The sequence below is a fragment of the Pinus tabuliformis genome, chromosome 2_1, assembly GCF_031772625.1.
Source record: "Pinus tabuliformis cultivar Carrire ecotype Pingquan chromosome 2_1, CPIR1, whole genome shotgun sequence".
NCBI lineage: Eukaryota > Viridiplantae > Streptophyta > Pinopsida > Pinales > Pinaceae > Pinus > Pinus tabuliformis.
Genome location: NC_142299.1, coordinates 233,245,143 through 233,267,207, shown reverse-complemented (window position 1 = coordinate 233,267,207; position 22,065 = coordinate 233,245,143). Strand labels below are relative to the sequence as shown.

General features: G+C 40.8%; 1 protein-coding gene across 1 annotated transcript in view; it reads left to right on the top strand.

The window, feature by feature from the left end:
- Nucleotides 1-17,652, top strand: part of LOC149199583 (N-terminal nucleophile aminohydrolases (Ntn hydrolases) superfamily protein) — a 107,903-nt gene extending 90,251 nt beyond the window's left edge. The window contains exons 6-7 of the mRNA XM_089402493.1: nt 16,928-17,032; nt 17,162-17,652. Of these exons, the coding sequence (XP_089258619.1) occupies nt 16,928-17,032; nt 17,162-17,390 (334 nt within the window). The 3' untranslated portion in view covers nt 17,391-17,652. The remainder of the gene's footprint in view (nt 1-16,927; nt 17,033-17,161) is intronic.
- The last annotated feature ends 4,413 nt before the right edge of the window (nt 17,653-22,065 follow it).

The following is a 22,065-nucleotide window of genomic DNA, read 5'->3' as shown; positions in this document are numbered from 1 at the left end:
TTGGAGTGTTTGTGAGTTTGTTTGTGAGCTTGGAGAGTGTGGAGTTTTTGCTGAAGTTGTCATCTTGGAGTTGGAGTTGGAGCTATTTTGGAGATAGTGTGTAGCTGTCAGTGGAGTTGCCATCTTCAAGAGGAGGCTAAGGAAGTTAGTTTGCATTTCCAGGTAAGGATTTGCACTTGATAATTCCTCATTTGAGTCTGCTGTCCATAATTTTTTTTTTATGTGTTATAAACTTCTCACTTCTATGATCTATCATGTATGCTATAAACTCTTTAGCTCTATGCTATCAAATTTTGTAGCTTGCATGTGCATTTGTTTTCATACATTTATCTTTGGTTTTCCATGTTGCTTAGCTGCAATTTTTTTTTTAATGGCAGATTTCTTTGCAAATTGTTATTATTTCAAGCAAACATGGCTCCAAAAGGAAAGGACAGTGCATGGGCTCATTGTGATGTAAGTGATGGAAAAATGATATGCAAATTATGCCATAAATCTATTGGAGGTGGGGGTATTCTTAGGTTGAAACAACACTTGGCTGGGATAAGAGGCCAAGTAAAGCCATGTGATGCACCAAATGCACTGTTAGGTCCTATTAGGGCAGAATACATTTCCAAGCTTGAAATTTTTTATGAGGATAAGGCTAGGGAGAAGACCATCCAAGATGACATTGCAAGGAAGAGGGAATTATTAGAAGCCATGAAAGAGAGTGGGTATGATGATTATGAGATTCAAGACTCCTCTTCTATCCCTTCCACCAATGACCCCTTTCACTATGTTCATCCTTCTGTTGGCCAACCATCAAAAGGAACAAAGAGAACAAACATCCAAAGTTATTTCTCATCTTCTGCCAACATTGCCTCTTCTAATCCCACTTCCTCCTAGCCAAGTTCTCAACCCACTTTGGATCAACATTGGAAAAGACAATGCAAAGAAACTTCTCATCAATAATTGCTAGATGGTGGTATGATTCAAATATCCCATTTAATGCTGCTCGCTCACCTTATTACCAAGCTATGTGGGACTCTGTTATAGCTGCAGGAAAGGGCTTCAAAAGCCCTAGTATGCATGACTTGAGGGGAGCTCTTTTGCAAAAAGAGATATCTTCTGTTGATGAGTATTTGGTTGAGTTTAAAGATTCATGGCTCAAAACAGGTTGTTCCATTATGTCAGATGGATGGTCCAATGGAAAGAACCGCACTATCATTAATTTCCTTGTTTCTTGCCCTCAAGGAACCATGTTTTTGAAATCAGTTGATGCATCTGATAAGGTAAAGGATGCAACCCTTCTATTTGAGCTTTTGGATAACGTTATTCAGGAAGTTGGGGAGCAACATGTTGTGCAGGTCATCACCGATAATGCCTCAAACTATGTTCTTGCTGGAAAGATGGTTGAGACCAAATATAAGACCATATTTTGGACTCCATGTGCTGCACATTGCATAGACCTCATGCTTGAGGATATAGGCAAAGTGGAGTGGGTAAAAAACACTGTAGAGCATGCCAAGTGCATTACAAAATACATTTACAACCACTCATGGGTATTGAACCTAATGAGGAAACACACTGGGGGCAAAGAGCTTGTTAGGCCTGCAATTACGAGGTTTGCAACTCACTTCCTCACGTTGCAATGTCTCAATGGTCAACATAAAAACTTGCAGAAAATGTTCCTCTGAAGAATGGTCTGAATCTCGATGGGCTCGTGACCAGATGGAAAAGACACCAAAAAGAAAGTGTTAGACACTTATTTTTGGAAAAGGTCTCTAGAGCTTGTGAAAATTACCGAGCCCCTTGTTAAGGTCCTAAGGTTGGTGGATGGGGAAAGATTGGCCATGGGCTACATTTATGAAGCTATGGATCAGGCAAAGGAGCAGATATGGGCAGCTTACAAGGACAGGTTAGCTAAATATGGCCGTATATGGGAGATCATTGATAACGGATGGAACAATCAACTCCATCGTCCTATACATGCAGCTGGGTATTTTTTGAACCCAAAGTATCACTATAAAAATCGGCTAGGAGATCTGCATGATGGGGAGGTCAGAGCTGGATTGATTGATTGCTTGGAGCGCATGGTCCCTAGCCATGTAGACCAGTTGGAAATACATAGACAGCTTACTGTTTTCAATATGGCAAGTGGTACTTTTGGCAAAAACTTGGCAAAGATGGCAAGAGATGTGGACCAACCAGGTAAGCAATTCCAATTTCCATTTTGTTTTTCTTTTCAAGTTAAAATTGTTTACGTTCTTTACAATTCAAATTATAAACTAAGTTACTAATTAATGTCTTTTTCTTTGCAGCATATTGGTGAGAGTCATTTGGTGGCTAGTGTCCTCAATTGCAAAGGTTTGCAATTAGAGTCCTCAGTCAAACTTGCAGTGCTTCAGATTGTGAGCGCAATTGGTCTGTTTTTGAGCGCATACACACGAAGAAGAGAAACCGTTTGGAACAAAAACGGTTAAATGATCTTGTTTTTGTGCAATACAACCTTTGACTGAGGAGGAACCAAATGATGAGCAAATCACCTGATCTAGATCCCATTGTGTTGGACGATATTGATCCAACATCAGAATGGTTGGAGGAGACTGAAGATCCTGTGTTTGAGGATGATTTTGATATCGACATGGCTTTAGCGAGGGATGAAGCAGATTATGTGGCGGCATCAGAACCAGGATTAGTAGCGGCATCAAGGAAAGGCAAAGAACCAATGGAAGGCACTAGTCGTGCAGGTCGACAAACTCGTGCTTCCATTAGGTCCACTTCTATTATCATTGGTGGCATTGATATTGAGGTTGCAGATCAGGCTGAGGCATCCTCAGACTCTGAACCAAATGATGCCTATGTAGCTCCTGATGATGATCCTATGTCTAGTAGTGGTGATGAACTTGATGATTGATCATGTGTACATTGTAGACTTGTAGTAGGCCAATGGCCTCATAGCTTGCAGCATTGTTTTTGGACTTTATAGGCCATTTAGAGCCTCATTTCTTATGTATTTTGCTATTTTGTCGATGATATGTATTGTACTCGGTGCCATTTTGATATATTCACCTTTACATGGTATATAAATGAGCAAACTTTGCATATTTTGTCTCTATTGGCTTGGAATCATGGTTTTACATCTTAAAAATAGTTATGTTTCATTAAAAATTAATTATTTAATGTATTTTTTTAAAACTGGTTCGTTTAGACCAAACCAGTCCCGGTTAGACCGATTCCGGTCGGTAAACCGGTTCATTAGGTGGACCCGTCCGGTCACCGGTTCCGGTTTTAAAAACATTGGTGACAACGGGTCTATTAAGGGCTGTTTCTAGAGCAGAAAAGGCAGCAGGCAGGCTGAGGAGAATTGATGCAATACGCTGCAGTTTGTGGACTGATAGCTGGGTGTGTGAGGGCTGCTAGACACTGTAACCAGTCACCATATAAGCAGCAGTAAGGGTAGCATTGGAACAACAGTGTTGTGGACAACAGTGCTAGTAAATGGGACAATTAGGAGCTTGGTGGAGCTAACATGCATGGGACAACAAGGTGACATAGTGCTAACATGCATGGGACAGTAAGGTGACATAGTGCTGCTAAGACATATGGGACAACAGCAACGTATGGCAAGGCAAAGTGGGACAGCGGTTGTGACATGGCAGAAGGCACATGGTACAACAACAAGCATGGTACAACAACAAGCATGGACAACGTGGCTATCATGGACGACATGGATAGTAGTGGCAAGCATGGTGCTGCAAGCACATGAGACATGCTGTATGACAATATGGTTCAACAATGGCACATGGGACAACAGTGCAGCATAAGGGGAAGCAGTCATGAGGTTCAGTATTGTGATGATGGATGCTGCATCGTGCAGCACGGTGAGGTGCAACATGATTACGAGATGTAGCACAATGATAGGTGAAGGAGTCACCTTGGAGAATCAATTGAAGCATGTCTTCAACTGATCTCATGTATCATCTTCTTAGAGATGATCTATGCTATCATCTAGATAAGTCAGAGTGTTGATTTCTATTGTAAATGTATTGTCTCTCTCTCTCTGCTGAACTATTGAAGAACATATAAGAAGATTTGATCAAGGGTTTCCCCACATTGGGGTTTGTCCCTTGCTAGCGCCACATCTTGTGTCCTCTTGTCTTGGCTTGTCTTATGCGATTTATGTTTATGTTCTATCTGTAGTTTACTTTAATGTTGATGTGATTTCTAATCTGGAAAAGATATTAAGTTAACTGTGAAAATTGAAATAAATTGCCTTAAGCATAGAACATACCTAAAATTAACATAACATCATCATATCATGTTCTCATGCTATAGTAGTTGCATTTAGACTAGACTTGCATCTTAGTATAGATTTGTTTTTTTGCATGGATTATTATTTCTATGAAAAACATTAGCGATTAAAGTATGCCTAGTGCACATGCTTCGATCAATTGTTTTGTGATGTGCACGTTATGGGTTTGCGGTCCCTGGAGATTGTTGGAGTTCTCTTGAACTCACTGTTCAAGTACATGGATCATGCGCTCTACGGTGAGCTCATGACCGTGTTGGAGCTAGATCTTACCCACCAAAAGTGGGTGACCCCATAGGAGATTTTTTCTCCTAGTCATTTCTTCCAGCCAATGTTATCGGAATCAAAACGATCATCGAACCGAAAAACCTTGTGTACCAAGAACCGGTCGGAACCGGATTGGAACCAGAAAAAAACCAGTTTACCCAAAATACATAAAATATTCATATTTTAAAGAAAAAACAGATATATTCATGTACATCCATATGAATCCAAACCATTTATACACAAATATGCAAAAGTTCTCATTTATACAGCAAGTAATAGTGCATATAACCAAAATAGCACTTAGTGCAAAACATCACTGAACCAAAAATGTTACAAACATCAAGAAGTAAGCTCTAAAAGGCCTTTATAGTCCAAAATAACATGCTAGATCATAGTATTATACTACATCCTACAATGCTACAAGCTAAAACTATAGCAAATCAATGATCAAATCATCAATCATCATCCTCATCTAAAGAATGAGTAGCATCCAAGTCAGCAATGGGATTACGACTTAATTCCCCTGGCCTTGAAGCTGCTACTGGTGCTTCTGATATATCTGCCTCTGCATCCTGTGGTGGTGGGTCCAAAGCCAGCCAAGAAAGGTCTTCATTGCCAAATGCTGCTAGTTGACTCTCAACAACCCATTCTAATGTTGGATCAAAGTCACCCAAGACAATGTTGCTTGTTTCAGGGGTTTTATTCAGCAATTGATTGCGCCTCAACCTAAGGTTGTACTGAACAAAAACCATGTCATTCAACCACTTTTGCTCCAAACGGTTCCTCTTCTTAGTGTGTATACGCTCAAACACACTCCAATTCCGCTCACACCCAATAACTCTCCATGACTCCAATCAGTGCTTCAAATCTGCAAAAAATGTCCCTTGGAACAACCCTACAAAAAACTCTCCAAATTCTTCTCACCGAACTTAGCTCAAAAAATGCAAGAGACTCGAATGAATAGTGTGAGTAGAATAAAGAGGGTGGGGGAGTTTAAATAGCTTTAGGGGGGGCTAGATTAGGTTTAAAATTTAGGAAAAATATTAATAATAAAAAAACCCAAAAAAATGAAAAAAAAATCAATTTTTTGGCCTACCTGGCCTGGCAGAACCGGTCTAGACTGGTTCGGTTCCAATAACATTGCTTCTAGCTGGCAACTAGCAACGCCTTATAGCCACCTTGTAGCCGATGTCATGTGCCATTTTACCTTTGCCACCTACATTAGCCATATGTTTCCTTGCCCATTTGTGAAGAGCCTATGTTAGAAGGAGGGCATTTTGATCCGAAAGAGATGTTATTCATTGTGCAATTCAGTGCTTATGCCTATTTTGCATTTGGGCATTTGGCATGGATTATTCGATGACTTGGAAGAAGAAGGGCTTTGACACTAGTTTTGTTCTCTCACCTTAAATGGGGGGTTAATCTTCAATCCTAGTCCAGTCGGACCTCCCCTAATGGCCCAGGGCTTTAGGAAGGGCACTACCTGGGAAACCCCAATTGAGATAGCATTGTCCTATTTTCCCCATTCCATACTTATCGCTTCCCTTTATACATTACGAGCCATATACTCCACTCCCATCTCTGGATCCACATGATCATGGGTCCACTGGATTCTAGCACATCCCCTCCCCTTGTCCACATATCTGGGTTGGGCCTTGAAACTTTTGTTAATTTTAAGTATGTTCTATGCTTAGAGCAATTTATTTCAATTTTCACAATTAGCTCAATATCTTTTCCAAATTAGCAATCACATCAGCATTAAAGTAAATCGTAGATAGGACATAAACATAAATCATAGAAGACAAGCCAAGACAAGACGACACAAGATGTGGCGCTAACCAGGGACAAACCCCAATGTGGAGAAACCCTTGATCAATTCTTCTTATATGTTCTTCAATAGTTCAGTAGAGAGAGAGAGAGAGATAGTACATTTACAATAGAAGTCAACATTTTGACTTATCTAGATAAGAGCATAGATCATTTCTAAGAAGATGATACATGAGATCATTTGAAGACATGCAGCTTCAACTGATTCTCCAAGGTGACTCCTTCACCTATCATTGTGCTGCATCTCGTCATCATGCTACACCATGCTGCACCCATCATCACAATGCTGGACCTCATGACCATGTTGTACACATCATACTGTTGCACCTTATGTTGCACTGCTGTCCCATGTGCCATTGTTGCACCATGATAGTCACTGCTATCCTATGTTGCATACTGCTGTCCCACTATTAGTGACATAGCCATTCCATGTTAGCTTGCTGTCCCATTGTTTTTGTTGTTGTCCCATCAATGTCATTGCTGTCCCATCATAGTATGCTGCTGCCCCATCACTGTCATTGCTGTTCCATCATAGTATGCTGCTGTCCCATCAATGTCATTGCTGTCCCAATTGCTATTGCAGCACCATGTCTTGCTGCTGTCCCAATTGCTATTGCAACACCATGTCTTGCTGCTGTCCCAATTATTAGCATTGCTGTCTTGGGCATATTTGAGTCCTCAAACTCTCATGCTGTCCCTTTTTTGAGGGTCACCTACAGCCCACCTTTTCAGCCGTATTAGGGTTGCATCTAGGGCACCATAGGTTAGTGTTAGGGCTGCCTTTAGACAACGTTTGGGCTGCCTTTAGACAACGTTTAAGGCTGCCCTTTAGACTGTGTTTAGGGCTTCTCTTAGATTTCTTCTAGGGCTACATTTTGGACAGCGTTAGGGCCTTTCTTAGACTACGTTTAGGGCTGCATTTTGGACAGCGTTTCTGGCTGCTCTTAGATTGTGTCTAGGGCTGCATTTTAGACAGTGTTTAGGGCTGCTCTTAGATTGTGTCTAGGGTTGCCTTTTGGACAACGTTAGGGCCTCTCTTAGACTGCATCTAGGGCTGCCTTTTGGACAGCGTTAGGGCCTCTCTTAGCTGACATAAGATTCCTCCAAGACTGCGGCTAGGGCATGCTTCCTTGACAGCATTTTTGACTTCTTTGACAATGTCTAAGGCTAAGGCATCCCCTCTAGGGCAGCTCCCTTAGTCTTATTTCCTCCAACGTATATGGCTTCCACTCCTAGATTTCCCTTCCACTAAAACCCAAGACAAGTGGAGAGAAATCAAGATAGAAGTGTGTGTGAGAAATGACTCTCAAGTCATCTCCTTTTATACTAAAACATTGAGCACTTGTGGGGTTTATTTGGTTGCTGGCCGACCTTGATGGATTGTCTTATAACACAAATAAATTCATATCTCCATGAATACTTATTGGAATCGGATGATCTTTAGATCAATCCTACACGTCTTGATGAGAGGGATCTAAGAAAAATATCAGCTGCCATAAATAAGATGACCCATATGGAGTTTGTCCCTAGTTTCCAATTTAACACTCCCTCTCAACTAGGGAGAACTCCATCCGCTGATCCATTTGTCCGACTGTACTATCTCTGCCATCAATGCCTTGCACTGCTCGGCTCTGCTCTGCTCTACTCTGCTCTGCACTTCTCTGTTGAGCTCTGCTCTGCTCTGTTGAACCATGAAGAAGAAGAATTGATCGAGAATGTCTCATACCATTCTCTACTGACCCGAAGTCAGTTTCATATGAGGAGAGTGTGTCATACCACTCTTACTGACCCGAAGTCAGTTTCATTGATCCCAGATCAATATCACAAGAGAGTGTCTCAAACCACTCATACTGATCCCAGATCAATGGAGGTCATCCTAGCATAGGGAGTACGGTAGATACAACGATGCGTCCATCGATAGTACTACTATGGTCCCTAACCCCATTTCCCTGCTCATTGATCAGATGAGAGGTACTTCTCATGAGTCCCAGAATGCAGGGGTAGGATGCCTCGACAGGAGAACTATTCATCCTGTCCACAGGAAAATGAATCATCCTGTCCATTGGTTGCCACAGGAGAACTTATCATCTTGGCCCACAGGAGAACTAATCATCCTGGCTCACAGTCGCCATGGGAGAACTAATCATCCCAACCCACAGGAGAACTAATCATCTTGTTCCATAGTTGCCACGGGAGAACTAATTATCCCGGCCCATAGGAGAACTAATCATCCCATTCCATAGTTGCCACGATGTATCACAGTGAAAGGTTGAACTTGTCACCTTGTACATAGCGCACCACCAGGGAAGGGTGAGTCGCGCTGTGGTCCTATGTCGCTCCAGTAAGTACCTCAAGCCCCCAGAGCTCCCAGAGCTCAGTGCACGCAACATGTAGGACCCTTATACGAAGGTCTCTCAACGACTCTAAGTCGTTCAGGAAAATCATAGATTTGACCTTTCCCGGGGCTTTGACAAAGTGTCTGCGACCTGTACATTAGTCTCAATGCGAAGGAGCCTCCTCGCTCATCGACTTACCATATCTCAGATAAGGTAGTATCTGATGTCTATCTGCTGGAGCAATCATCGAATACGAGATTCCTCAATAATCGAATCCCCCTTGGTTGTCATAAAGAATCATTGTGGTATTCATCATGTGTACAAACAACTCACTATTGAGCTTCCACAACTAGACAACTTCACACGAGATCATACTCGTAGCTATGTATTTGGTCTCGACAGTGCTTATAGCAACCGACTTCTGCTTCCTGCTCATCCATGATATCGAAGCAGAATCCAGAGAGAACCAACACTGAGAAGTGCTCTAGCGATCCTCCACACTCCCTGCCCAGTCAGCATTCGAATAATCATGCAGCTTCATATTTCCGGCAGTGTATCTCAATCCATTAGAGATTGTGCCCTGAAGATATCTCAGAAGATTCTTGGCACCAATCTAGTGAGGCTCAACCAAATATGAGCTCACCATGCTAACTGCAAAGCATATATACGGATGGAAGTTCACCAAGAATATCAATGCAGATGAGTTTATGAAACTCAGAGGCATTTCCCAAATCTGGTCTAGCATCACCACCATATAACTTCTGAAAGTTAAGATCCTCAAGGTAGTCACAGGCTTGCAGTTTATCATTCCATATTTGGAATCCAACTCCCTCTTACTTCTTCAAGTGAGAGGGTTTGCACCTGCCAGAAATAGGTCATTTCTCAGAAGGTGCCGGTGTGAGAGGTCTATCATCCACAACCTTCAAACAATGGTTTGGATCGGCTTCACTTTTAGTGAAACTCAACTTCATCAGACAACTATCAATCCTCTCATATTAGGCCCGGGGTGTTTTGCTTCAAGCCATAGAGGGCTTTCTTCCACCTGCATACATGAGATTCCTGATCATGAATCTCAAACCCCTCAGGTTGTTCCAAATCTGTGGACCTGCTACATGAGGGGAATGATCCCCTTGTAAGATTTTCATTCGGTACATCTCGGACATGTACCTTCATGCTCTTCTTGAATTCAGGCATCCCTGTCACCATTTGACTCACATTGGGTAGGGTCCCATAATAAGTAGACCTTCGGTGCTATAGATGAGATATGTCAATTGACATGATCCCCAATGGACCATCTTGCAACTTGATACAAATTGCCAACCATGAACCCATGAGAAAAAGTATCTTTGAAAATCTCATTTTCAAACATGTATCTTTCCATCGATGAATGCCACCCTGTAGCCTTTGACTTCCATTGTCGAAATGGACACCAGGTTCTTCTTGTGATCAGGTACATAAAAGAGATTTTGTAAATGAATCGTGTTACCCTCATTCAATTGAGGGGTAACATTTCCTACACCCTTTCTGGGATAGGTGGCATCGGGTTCAAGTATAATCCCAAGATTGTTTCCATCTCTACCAAATTAGAGAGAGCACCCTTCTATATAATGAAATGCCTTGAAGCACTATAATCGATAAGCCAGATTCCCAAAGAATCTGAAGGAGAGGGCCAATACAAGATAGCGCTTCTTTATCTTATCAGAAACAACATTTGATTCTTCATACCTGGGGTTCCTTGCTTTCTCTGAAGAGTCGGTCGTTTCCTTGATGACCTGCATTACCTGTCATTCCTCTAACCATTGAAGATGTCCCTGGAATGATTGTTATCATCATCAAGTGACGTGTCCCTGCCATTCGGACACTCCTTCACATAATGGCCGAACTAGTTATGTGCCTTTTCTTCCACTCCGAGATTCGGTCTTCCCAATGAAGTGATCTTTAGGTAGGCCATATTCCACCGCCCCATTCTGATAATATTCTCTGCTTCGATTTCACCCTCAGTGAATTTGAAGAGGGATGAGGAACCCATTGATCCTTTTGTTCTTTCCTAACTGTCTTTGGTGATTTCTCTTTCGCTCTAGCTTGGGCATTGTCTTCACCTCAGCTCTGATACCATGTTAATTTTAGGTATGTTCTATGCTTAGAGCAATTTATTTCAATTTTCACAGTTAGCTCAATATCTTTTCTAGATTAGCAATCACATCAGTGTTAAAGTAAACTGCAGATTTAACATAAACATAAATCGCAGAAGACAAGCCAAGACAAGAGGACACAAGATGTGGCGCTAGCTAGGAACAAACCCCAATGTGGGGAAACCCTTGATCAATTCTTCTTATATGTTTTTCAATAGTTCAGCAGAGAGAGAGAGATAGTACATTTACAACAGAAGTCAACATTTTGACTTATCTAGATAAGAGCATAGATCATCTCTAAGAAGATGGTACATGAGATCAGTGGAAGACATGTTGCTTCAACTGATTCTCCAAGGTGACTCCTTCACCTATTGTTGTGCTGCATGTCGTCATCATGTTGCACCTCACTGTGCTGCACCATGCTGCACCTATCATCACAATGCTGGACCTCATGACCATGATGTACACATCATACTGCAGCACCTTATGTTGCACTGCTGTCCCATGTGCCATTGTTGCACCATAATAGCCACTACTGTCCTATGTTGCATACTGTTGTCCCACTATTAGTGACATAGCCATTCCATGTTAGCTTGCTGTTCCATTGTTTTTTTCGCTGTCCCATCATAGTATGCTGCTGTCCCATCAATGTCATTGCTGTCCCATCATAGAATGTTTTTGTCCCATTATAGTATGTTGTTGTCCCATCAATGTCATTGTTGTGTCATCATAGTATGCTGTTGTCCCATCACTATCATTGCTGTCCCATCATAGTATGCTGCTGCTCCATCAATGTCATTGCTGTCCCAATTGCTATTGCAGCACCATGTCTTGCTGCTATCCCAATTGCTATTGCAGCACCATGTCTTGTTGTTGTCCCAATTATTAGCATTGCTATCCTGGGCATGTTTGAGTCCCCAAACTTTCATGCTGTCCCTGTTTTGAGGGTCACCTACGGCCCACCTTTTCAGCCGTATTAGGGCTGCATCTAGGGCACCGTAGGTTAGCATTAGGGTTGACAGCGTTTGGGCTGCCTTTAGACAACATTTAGGGCTGCCCTTTAGACTGCGTGTAGGGCTTCTCTTAGACTACTTCTAGGGCTGCTTCTTGGACAGCGTTAGGGCCTCTCTTAGACTGCGTCTAGGGCTGCATTTTGGACAGCGTTTAGGGCTGCTCTTAGACTGCGTCTAGGGCTGCATTTTGGACAGCGTTTAGGGCTGCTCTTGGACTGTGTCTAGGGCTGCCTTTTGGATAGCATTAGGGCATATCTTAGACTACGTCTAGGGCTGCATCTTGGACAACGTTAGGGCCTCTCTTAGCTGAGATAAGATTCCTCCAAGACTGCGGCTAGGGCATGCTTCCTTGACAGTGTTTTTGACTTCTTCTTTGACAACGTCTAGGGCTAGGGCATCTCCTCTAGGGCAGCTCCCTTAGTCTTCTTTCCTCCAACGTCTAGGGCTTCCACTCCTAGATTTCCCTTCCACTAAAACTCAAGACAAGTGTGGAGAAATCAAGATAGAAGTGTGTGTGAGAAATGACTCTCAAATCATCTCCTTTTATACTAAAACGTTGAGCACTTGTGGGGTTTATTTGGTTGCTGGCCGACCTTGACGAATTGTCTTATAACACAAATAAATTCATATCTCCATGAATACTTATCGGAATCGGATGATCTTTAGATCAATCCTACACCTCTCGATGAAAGGGATCCAAGAAAAATATCAGCTGCCATAAATAAGATGACCCGCATGGAGTTTGTCCCTAGTTTCCAATTTAACAACTTTGCCCTAGGAGGTTGATGCAGCCAAAAGAAAAGTAAAAAGCATATCATGGCCACAAGCAAGAAACAAAAGAAAGAAAATCATAAAATGCAAAAAATTGTCAGGGCACTAATATTAGCACATGGGAAAAAGTCAAGCATGAGCTCTACCCCTTGTCATTACAACCATCACCCATTTCCTTGGGCCAATATTGCCCTATCACATTAAAAAGGAACCCTTGCATGTCCCTGTTGAAGAATGTAACTAGTGTCTGTCTTCATAATTGTATTTGAGTCATGATGTAGTGTATTTATCAAAAGAAAGAAAAGAAAAAATGTTATTATAAAAGAAAATATATTTTTAAGCATGGGTTTCATGCTTCATTTATTTTATCTCTAGGTCAAAAGCACCCATTGAGTGCTCTAGGGTTTGTGTCTTGTGTCGAAGTCAAAGACATTATATATTAGACCCTTCTTAGGCTCATTAGGCTCATTGTGTCAAAGTAATAAGTTCATTTTTTTGACATCGGTCATGTAAAACCTTCCTACATCAAGCCGGCCTCAACATTTGTCTAGTCGACCCTCATGAAGGAGGTGCAACCACTATATATAGAGGAGCACTTCGACCTTGTGGAATTATGATCACTCATTAGCTCAATCTGAAACTTTTTCTAGTAAATGAAGGAATGCAAAGACTAAAGGAAGAAGAGATGTTGTCTCTACAATTAGAATCTTTGCTTAAGATGATTGTACAACAAAGAAATCTAATTGTAGAGATTGCTTCAAGAAATCTAAACTTACATACCTTTCAAGATGATTGTTTCTCACTGAATATAAATTCATGGCAATATTATCAACTCAACTTGCCAATATTTATTGGAGGATTGCAGTTTTAAATTTTTATCATCTATATATTATTAAATATGAGCAAATCTACATTTTCACTTGGTGGTAAATGATGTTATCTTTTCTTCTCTAAAGTCACGTCTTACAGAAACCTAAGCCGAGTAATCCATAACACCTGCTTTATGTGTATTCTTTTGGGGTTCCTCTGTTTTTTTTGGAGGGTTTGGCAATGTGATCAACCATAGATTTTAAATTTTACGATTCCTCCCAGTGATCTGGTACTCTCGATTGATAATTTATTATTCATCAAGATATCATCTATTATGAAATCCGATACCGATCCTCTCTACATTCATAATTTGACATTGTGATAGATTCCGACTGCTGTGGAGAACTTGGCACAATTTTAAGCTCTGGTCTTTATTTTGTTCAAAGTCACAGTTACAATCTCAAGGCACTAGGGAATTTCTGTAACTCAATGTCCACCTAACTCTGGAAAGCAGCCTAGCATATTTGATAGGGAATATTAGTGATTTGCATATGATAGGGATATTTAATTATTATTTACATGCCATAGGTTGATTATATTCATTATATTGTTTTTATGAGTAAGCCAGTGTTGTCATACTCTTCCCAGATTTGTGAATCTGGCTGAATCTCGCCAAGTCAGCTCTAGGCGTATTACTTGCCTTAGACCCCGCTGGCAAACTCCCCACTCTGCTGTCTTGGCTGAGACTTAGCAGATTTGCAAGTCCAATCCAGGCTCAGCCGACTCAAAAACAGCAGTCATGAAGATTTCAAATACGGATTTTAATATTGCAGTAGGTGTATACACATAAATGTACACTTCTAGGAGCATGGTGATTATGTGGTACCTCTTCTTGTATTTGATATATAAGAAACGTATACTTTATGGTTGTTCAAGAAGTACAATTTACATCTGATGTTAGCACAAAGCAATAAAGGTTCTGCAGAAGTCAAGTTACTTTTAGGAGTATGCTTTCAGTACCTGATGTCATTTGACACACATTATTGTCATGCTTGATGCTATATTTGTCAAATAACTTTGCTTTGAAAGTCATTTAACCAGTAGGGAAAGTCTTGTGCAGGTCAGGACATATTGCTGATGCAGCACCTCAGATATTTTAGTTCTTTATTTATATGATTTAAGAAAGCAAAACGATTTTATACTTATTTTCTATTCATTGTGCTCTTGTATAATAACCATGAGCAGCTACAAAGATACCTCACAAATGGAAACTTCTGACTATTATTGTGCCATCTCCTAAAGTTGTTGAGACTCTTGACATTTTTCTACCACCCTTGGTTGGTTGTGGAAGGTCATGAGATCTTCTCTCATTGCATGAAGCTCAAATATATTCGAATCTATGCTACATGTTACAAGAGGAACAAGCAGTGAAGAGTATGCCACTTTGCCCACTCAAGTAGACCATTGTTAAATAGAGAAAAGACTGAGTATCAAATTTGGGTCGTGCTGCGGTAGTAAGCACTCCAGTACAATATATAACTCACAAGCATTGCATAAACAGTGATTATAATTCGTTAATTATTGAATATAATGTGCACATCTGTGTATTTTCTTACAAGTTATTTTGTTAATCACCTATCCCACATACCAAGTGGTATTAGAGATTAGGTCTCTCTACCTCGAAATTTCTTACCAATTTACTAACTGCTTTCTTTTTGTTCCATGTTCTATTTCCTTCCACCAACTCTCAAAGTGCAAATCAAACACAACTCACATACAGATATACAGGCCTGATCTTCTGAATTTCTGCAGAGACTGGTTTGATAACATATATGGATTGGAATGTCATTATCATATTTTTTGTGCACAAAATTTACCATATTTTGAGTTTTCTTTTCTTTGCTCAGTCGCCAAGTATTTATGAGTCCTAGGCTAGTCTTTGCCGAGTTGCGAAGTCTTGTTGAGTCCTAGGCCAGCCAAGTCTGAGTCTGACAACTTTGGAGTAAACATCAATACAGGAAAATATTGTTATAGGTTTTATCTATTATTGTAGAGTAGTTGACATTGATTTCTAATTATCTCTATTATTGCACTTTGTTGCTAGTTCTCATGATCTTGTTGAGCATTTTTCTCCTACTTTGTTGAGGTAGTTCTCTTGAAGTAAAGGTATATAAGCTAGTGCTTTATTCAATAAAAATTAGCCAGAGGTTTGTATTCCTACATTTCATGTAGAACTCTGCTAAGGAGTGATTGGTATCAGAGATAGATATACATAATGCATACATGTCAAAAAGAAAACTGTGGAGGGTAAAGTTGCACTGCCAAAAGCTTAAAGATCAGGAGTTCACGAAATGTTTTACAAGATTGTGTCAATTCACATTTACCTACCTTGAAATTTGGTAAATGTTTTCTTTCATAAATTGTCTTCAAACACTATATTGTTTAGACTTCGAGCTTCTTTGTGACACCGCCTTTTTCTGGTGATTTTGCCAGATTTGATGCATTTTCATAAGTATGCTTTGGTATTCATGACTAGGGGTCTGCATGCCTTCTTTTGGTAGTCATTCATGCATTCAATGTCCCCATCCTAGCTTTTTGTTGTATCTTTTGGAGACATGGAATACCTCCGTTATGCTTCAATGACTTTGTCATTTGCATCACACTGCTTTATATGGTGTTATAGGTTTTTAGAAACTTATTTGATAGAAGTGCTTCAGTGGGATTCGAGCATTCTTCTGATCCAATTTGGGTTTGGGTTCAATCTTGTTGATCCACATCACTGTGACAGAGTTTCTTCATTCTGCAATTATTTGCACGACTTTGTCTCGTTTGGCTCTTGTAGGGCAAAGGTTGGTTTCTGCAATTTCAATTGTATGCTGTCTTATCAAAATTGTCTAGATCTACTACTTCCTACCTTATCACTCAGCAAGGTTTGGCATCTACATCATGCTACATCAGCATTTTCCTTCTCTCCTAAAAGCATTGGAGGCTTCTATGTTTGGGAGGAATGATATTGAATTTTAGTGCCTAGCCTTTGATAAAGATATTTAATTCATTATTTATATGTCATAGGTTGATCATATTCTTTATCTTGTTTGCATGAGCGAATATCAATGTAGAAAAACATGGTTATAAGTTTATCTATTATTGTGCACTAGTTGAGATCCCATCTCTAACTATTTCTATTATTGTACGTTTTGTGTTAGTTCTTAGGATCTTGTTGAGCATCTCTCCTAGTTTGTTGAGACAGTTCCCTTGATGTAAAGCCCTGTTGGTGTTAAGTTAGTGTTTTGTTTGATTAAATTTAGTTAGAGGTTTGTGTTCACAACTCTGCTCGTGACTGGTTAATACCACATCATTATTATGTTTTACATCACATCTATTCTATAGGTTAGGCCGCCATATCTAACCTAGTAGTTCTAACATTGTTATAAAATTCAGACTAGTTATTGTAAATTAATATAAATTGGACATCAATTTCAGGGTAGGTGATGGGCCAATTGCAGGATCTTCAGCATATGCTGACCAGGAAGTTGGTGCTTGTGGTGCAACAGGAGACGGTGATGTGATGATGCGATTTTTACCATGGTACAGTTTTATGTAGCTACATTTAGTGTATGGTCTCTGATCAACCTAGGGCTGCTCAAATGGCTCTTTTGGGTAAAATGTGTCATTTGATGTATGGTCTCTGATCAACTAGCGGCTTCTTTTTTGCAGCTACCAGGTTGTGGAGAGCATGAGGCAAGGTATGACCCCCGAGCATGCTGCTGTTGATGCCATTTCACGGATCAAGCGAAAAAATCCCGATTTTGTTGGAGCTGTGTTTGCTGTTAATGTTGAAGGAATTCACGCTGGTGCCTGTCATGGTTGGATTTTCCAGTATTCTGTAAGAACTTCAGACATGGAGGATGTTGAAGTTTATACTGTTTCCCCACAGAGTGTCTAATATTGAGTCGCATCTTATTTGAATCATGGCATGCTGTACTTGAAGAAGCAAAGGCTTATTATTTTACTTCTAACAATTTATGATGTGCATCTACCGATCAAGTTTCACTGTGAGTGAAGCTGGTTCTATGTTTAACTTGTAACTAATTAATCTAAATCAGGTCAGACTAAACTAGCTGTTGAAAGTCCCGCCTGAGTGCCCACAACTGCTGAAGGAAACTTAAATGGACAAAGGAAATTTTATGCTTCTGTGTAGTTATTTACATTGATGTATGAGTATATGGGTATCATTATGATAAAATGGAAGTCCTTTGAATTAGAAAATGTTTGAATAAAATTATTATGTAGAGCTCTGCTGAATATTTTAACTACTAAAATCAATGTGTTTCAATGATGGGGTTTACAAAGTATTTCACGGCGGTTTTGGGTTCAAGATGTACAACGGGATTTTTTGTTTTTCAGTTATATATACTTTAGTACCTGTAGATGGGATCTCTTCTAGGTCTCATCATTAAATTTCCTGGCAATGAAATTTGGAATGTGGAAAAATTCCGTAAAGAAAATTAAATAAATTTTATATAATGTGATATATTCAAATATAATTTCAAATTTGGTTGAAAAGTCCAATTAAATGTTCACATGAACATGTTAAGACAAATACTGTTTTTTTGTAACTTCATATTTGAACTATGTTCAATTAAATGTCTACATATGAACAAAACCTAGCTCTCCAAATCCTAGCTAGGGAAAATCAAGAAAACCCTAGCATCCAATAATATTCATGTACAAGGGTCACTCCAATGCATAGATGTCATTTTCTTCTCTTCTTCATGTTGGGGTTTTATCAATGTACGGTGGAATTTGTTGAGTGGGTGGCCCAAATCCCACTTGTGCAAATAGTTGCACTGCACACAATATAACAAAGATGGTTAGAAATAATTACAAAACATAAACATAATATATTGCATCCAAATATGAAGGACCAAACATGAAGGACTAAACATGTAAACAAAACAAACAAACAAACACAATATCAAATGGGAAGCAAAACTCTTTATTGATGGTGGATCAAGATGACAATGGTCTGCAAAATGAGACACTAAGGAAGATGTAGAGTTGGAGTAGCCCTTTCCAGGCCTCCAAAGGAGGCTCCTTTCTTCTCCTTCTATAAGTCCTCTGTCTCCTTAAGAAGTTTGCAGTTGCAAGTTAGCAATGTGCATGCAATCACGTTTGAAAGTTTGAATGAACTCCAACAAGATTTTGACAACATGACAATACAACTCTTCTCTTGCTAAAATGGTTGCCCAAGATTGTCATTTATAATCTTACTTCAACAACTTCATAGGACTAGTTCATTCAACAGAGGTTTATTCCATTGTGTGCTCCTCATGCTTGAGGGGAACATGATATAACCCTTGGAGTGTCCAAGTACTCGTCCTCTAGTGTGTGGGAGCCCAAAGAGAGCTTATTCAAACCTTGTACTTTCCTTTGACAAGATCTATGTGTTTTCAAGCACTGCATTTTATGGAAGTGTTGCTTTCTACGGATCCACATGATTGTCAAGAAACAATCGCATGGATTGTGTAAATCTAGAATCGGTGACTCTGTACAAATGGAAAAGGACTCATTTAATAAAGTTTGATCAATTGCTTACACAATGCTAATTAATTGTGTTAGGGAAGCCTTCTCTTGATGAATTAATGAAGTTTTTCAGTGATAACTTGTATAGTTGTGTGAGCAATTTTTAGGTGATAACAATTACAAAACCTTAATTTCCAATTTATAGGGGATAAGCCCTAACACTAGACCTCCAAGATGCTCCAAAATACTTGAAGATCAAGAAACCTTATCGATGAGAGAGAGAGAGAGAAAGAGAGCACATGTGAAGACTCTACAAAGAGAGAGAGAGAGAGAAAGAGAAAGAGAGCACATGTGAAGACTCTACAAAGAGAGAGACAGAGAGAGAGAAAGAGAGCACATGTGAAGACTCTACAAAGAGAGAGAGAGAGAGAGAGAGAGAGAGAAGTCAATGGACACTCTTTCTAGGTCAAATCTCATCATGGGAGTGAATAAAAGTGAGTGAATGAACATGTATGATTGGAAAGACTCCCTCCTTCCTCTATTTATATGAGAGGTAAGGGAGATTCTAGGTTCCGCTAGCGCTCTGGCGATTTGAATCTGCCTCCCGCGCACCTGTTCCTGCCCCCCAGGCCCTGCCTGGCCGGGCCTCTGCCCTCCTCGATCCCTCCCCGACCCTGTCTGACTCCGCTGGTCCCTGTCGTTGGGGCCCAACTTTCGATTCTCCCCTGTGCTGATCTTACCCCGCTGCCCCTTGCGGGCCTCTAATGGCCGGGCTCGCCCCCCCTCCTCCAGGCGCTGAGAATCATGAGGAAATATTCGCCTCCCTTTTCTCTGAATCAGCAGATGCCAGACCCCGCCCCTCTGTGACCAAGTTCATCAAAAAGCTCGATGAAATCCCTGAGGTTAATCTTCCTCCTTCTCTTCCAAGGAAGTCTGCAATAACTCTTGCGGAAAGAGGTTTAGTAGGCCAGTTCACTGGCCTTTGGCCCTCTCCGAGATCAGTTCAGAAATGGGTAGAGCGCAACTGGAGCGCGATGATACAAGGGAAGATCGCCATCAGATTCTGTGGACGTGGATACTATACATTTCTTTTCGAATCGAAAGAAGACAAGAACCTCATCTTCAGAAACGGCCCTTACTTCATGGATTCAAGAGGACTTTACCTGAATAGATGGACTCCGGACTTTGATCCGGAAATGGATATTCCAAATGCAGTTCCAGTATGGGTTCGGCTTCCTCACCTGCCGCTTCATTGCTGGGGAGATGAATCAGTAAAGGCAATAGGAAACGCAGTAGGTAAATACATTGACAGATCTGAGCCAAGGGAGAACATGCATGCGTGTGCGAGGATCTGTGTGGAAGTAGATCTTGGGAAAGGTCTGCCGGAAGCCATCAAGATCAAGGTGGATCAATGGACCCACATCCAGCAGCTGGACTACGAGCAGCTTCCCTTCAAATGCAAGGTATGTCACGAGTATGGTCATTTTGCAAATAGATGTAGCAAGTCCAAAAAAAATGATGAATCTGCTGATAATGAAGAAAATCCTGAGGGCTCATGGGAACCAGTAAAAAGGAAAAAGCCTTCCCCCACCCAAGGACCCAACTCCAAAACCCCTCCAGAATCCCTCCCCTCTCCTCCTCCTCCCCCCTCCAGCTCAGCTTTTCCCTCATCCTCCAACCCCTTCGAATCCTTGTCTGCCGAAGAACCTTCCTCCCCTCCCTCTTCCCCCCGTGCTGCTCCCTCTTCCCCCCGCACGATCCTTCCCCCTTCCCCTCCTCCTATCGTTGAGAGAATCCTTACCAGAAACAAATCGAAAGAAGCTAGTCAATCCACAAACCCTTCGAGAAAACCTGGCAGAAAGTCAAATAAAAAGCTCAGGGATGAAACAGCGGCAAAAGAGATGGCAACGGGAGCGCAACAACCAATGGATTCATACTTAGGCAAGCTAAAAGGGAGTGGAGAAAAAGTAAAGGAGAAGAGTGGACCTCACCCAACAAACGGTAAATAATGATTTTGGTCTCTTGGAATTGTAGAGGGATGGGCTCTTCCTTAAAACTAAAAGCAATCAGGGATTTATTAAAGCAAGAGCAGCCAGACCTTCTCCTCATCCAGGAGACCAAAATTACTGAACAGGACTTTCAAAAACAACTACAAAATTCCAAAAACTTCACAGGGGTATCAATCGGCTCAGAAGGTGCTTCAGGAGGAATAGGAACAATATGGAACAAGAACAAATGGGAAATCATCAATTCCCAATTTTGCAACTGGTGGGTCAGAACAGACTTGAAAAACAAAGGAAATCAGGAAATCTACTATATCTACAACATATATGCCCCAAACCACTATAGGGACAAAGGCCGCTGTTGGGACACTATAGCCTCAGATCTACAATCAGTGCAAAACAGGAATATAATAATGGGAGGAGACATGAATGTAATAAGAAATGTGGATGAAAAGCTAGGAGGAAACTACCATGCAGACCCCTCAAGAGACATGCTAGAAACAATAATACAGTCCCACAATCTGATGGACATCCCCCCATCTAATGGGAAATACACATGGAGTAATAAAAGATCTGGCCACCACAATATCAAAGAGAGATTGGATAGATTTTTGATACAGGAAGGAATTGCAGCAAGTTACCAGTCCATTAAGAGTCAAATAATTCATGCATCGGCCTCAGATCACAAGCCTGTGCTTCTAAATTTGGACAAAGGCAGAAACTTGGGGCCACTCCCCTTCAAATATAATAAAACTTGGGATCTTCAAGAAGCTTTCCGCTCCCTCATTCAAAACCAGTGGGCCAAGGAGGTAATCGGATCGCCCTACTATATCTGGGAAACGAAACTAAAAAACCTAAGAGCAGTAATCAAACAGTGGGCTAAGGAAGCAGCGACCTTGGAAAATAAAAAAAAATCAGATCTACTCACGAAGTTGGAGCAGTGGCATAAAGATAAAGAGAATTTACAAAACACCAGTGAAGACATAGAGCAGGAAAAAGAAATGTATAGGGAACTCTACCGACAAAATAGAGTAGAGGAAGAGGACCAAAGACAGAAATCCCGGTGCCTTTGGCTGAAAGCCGGAGACAAAA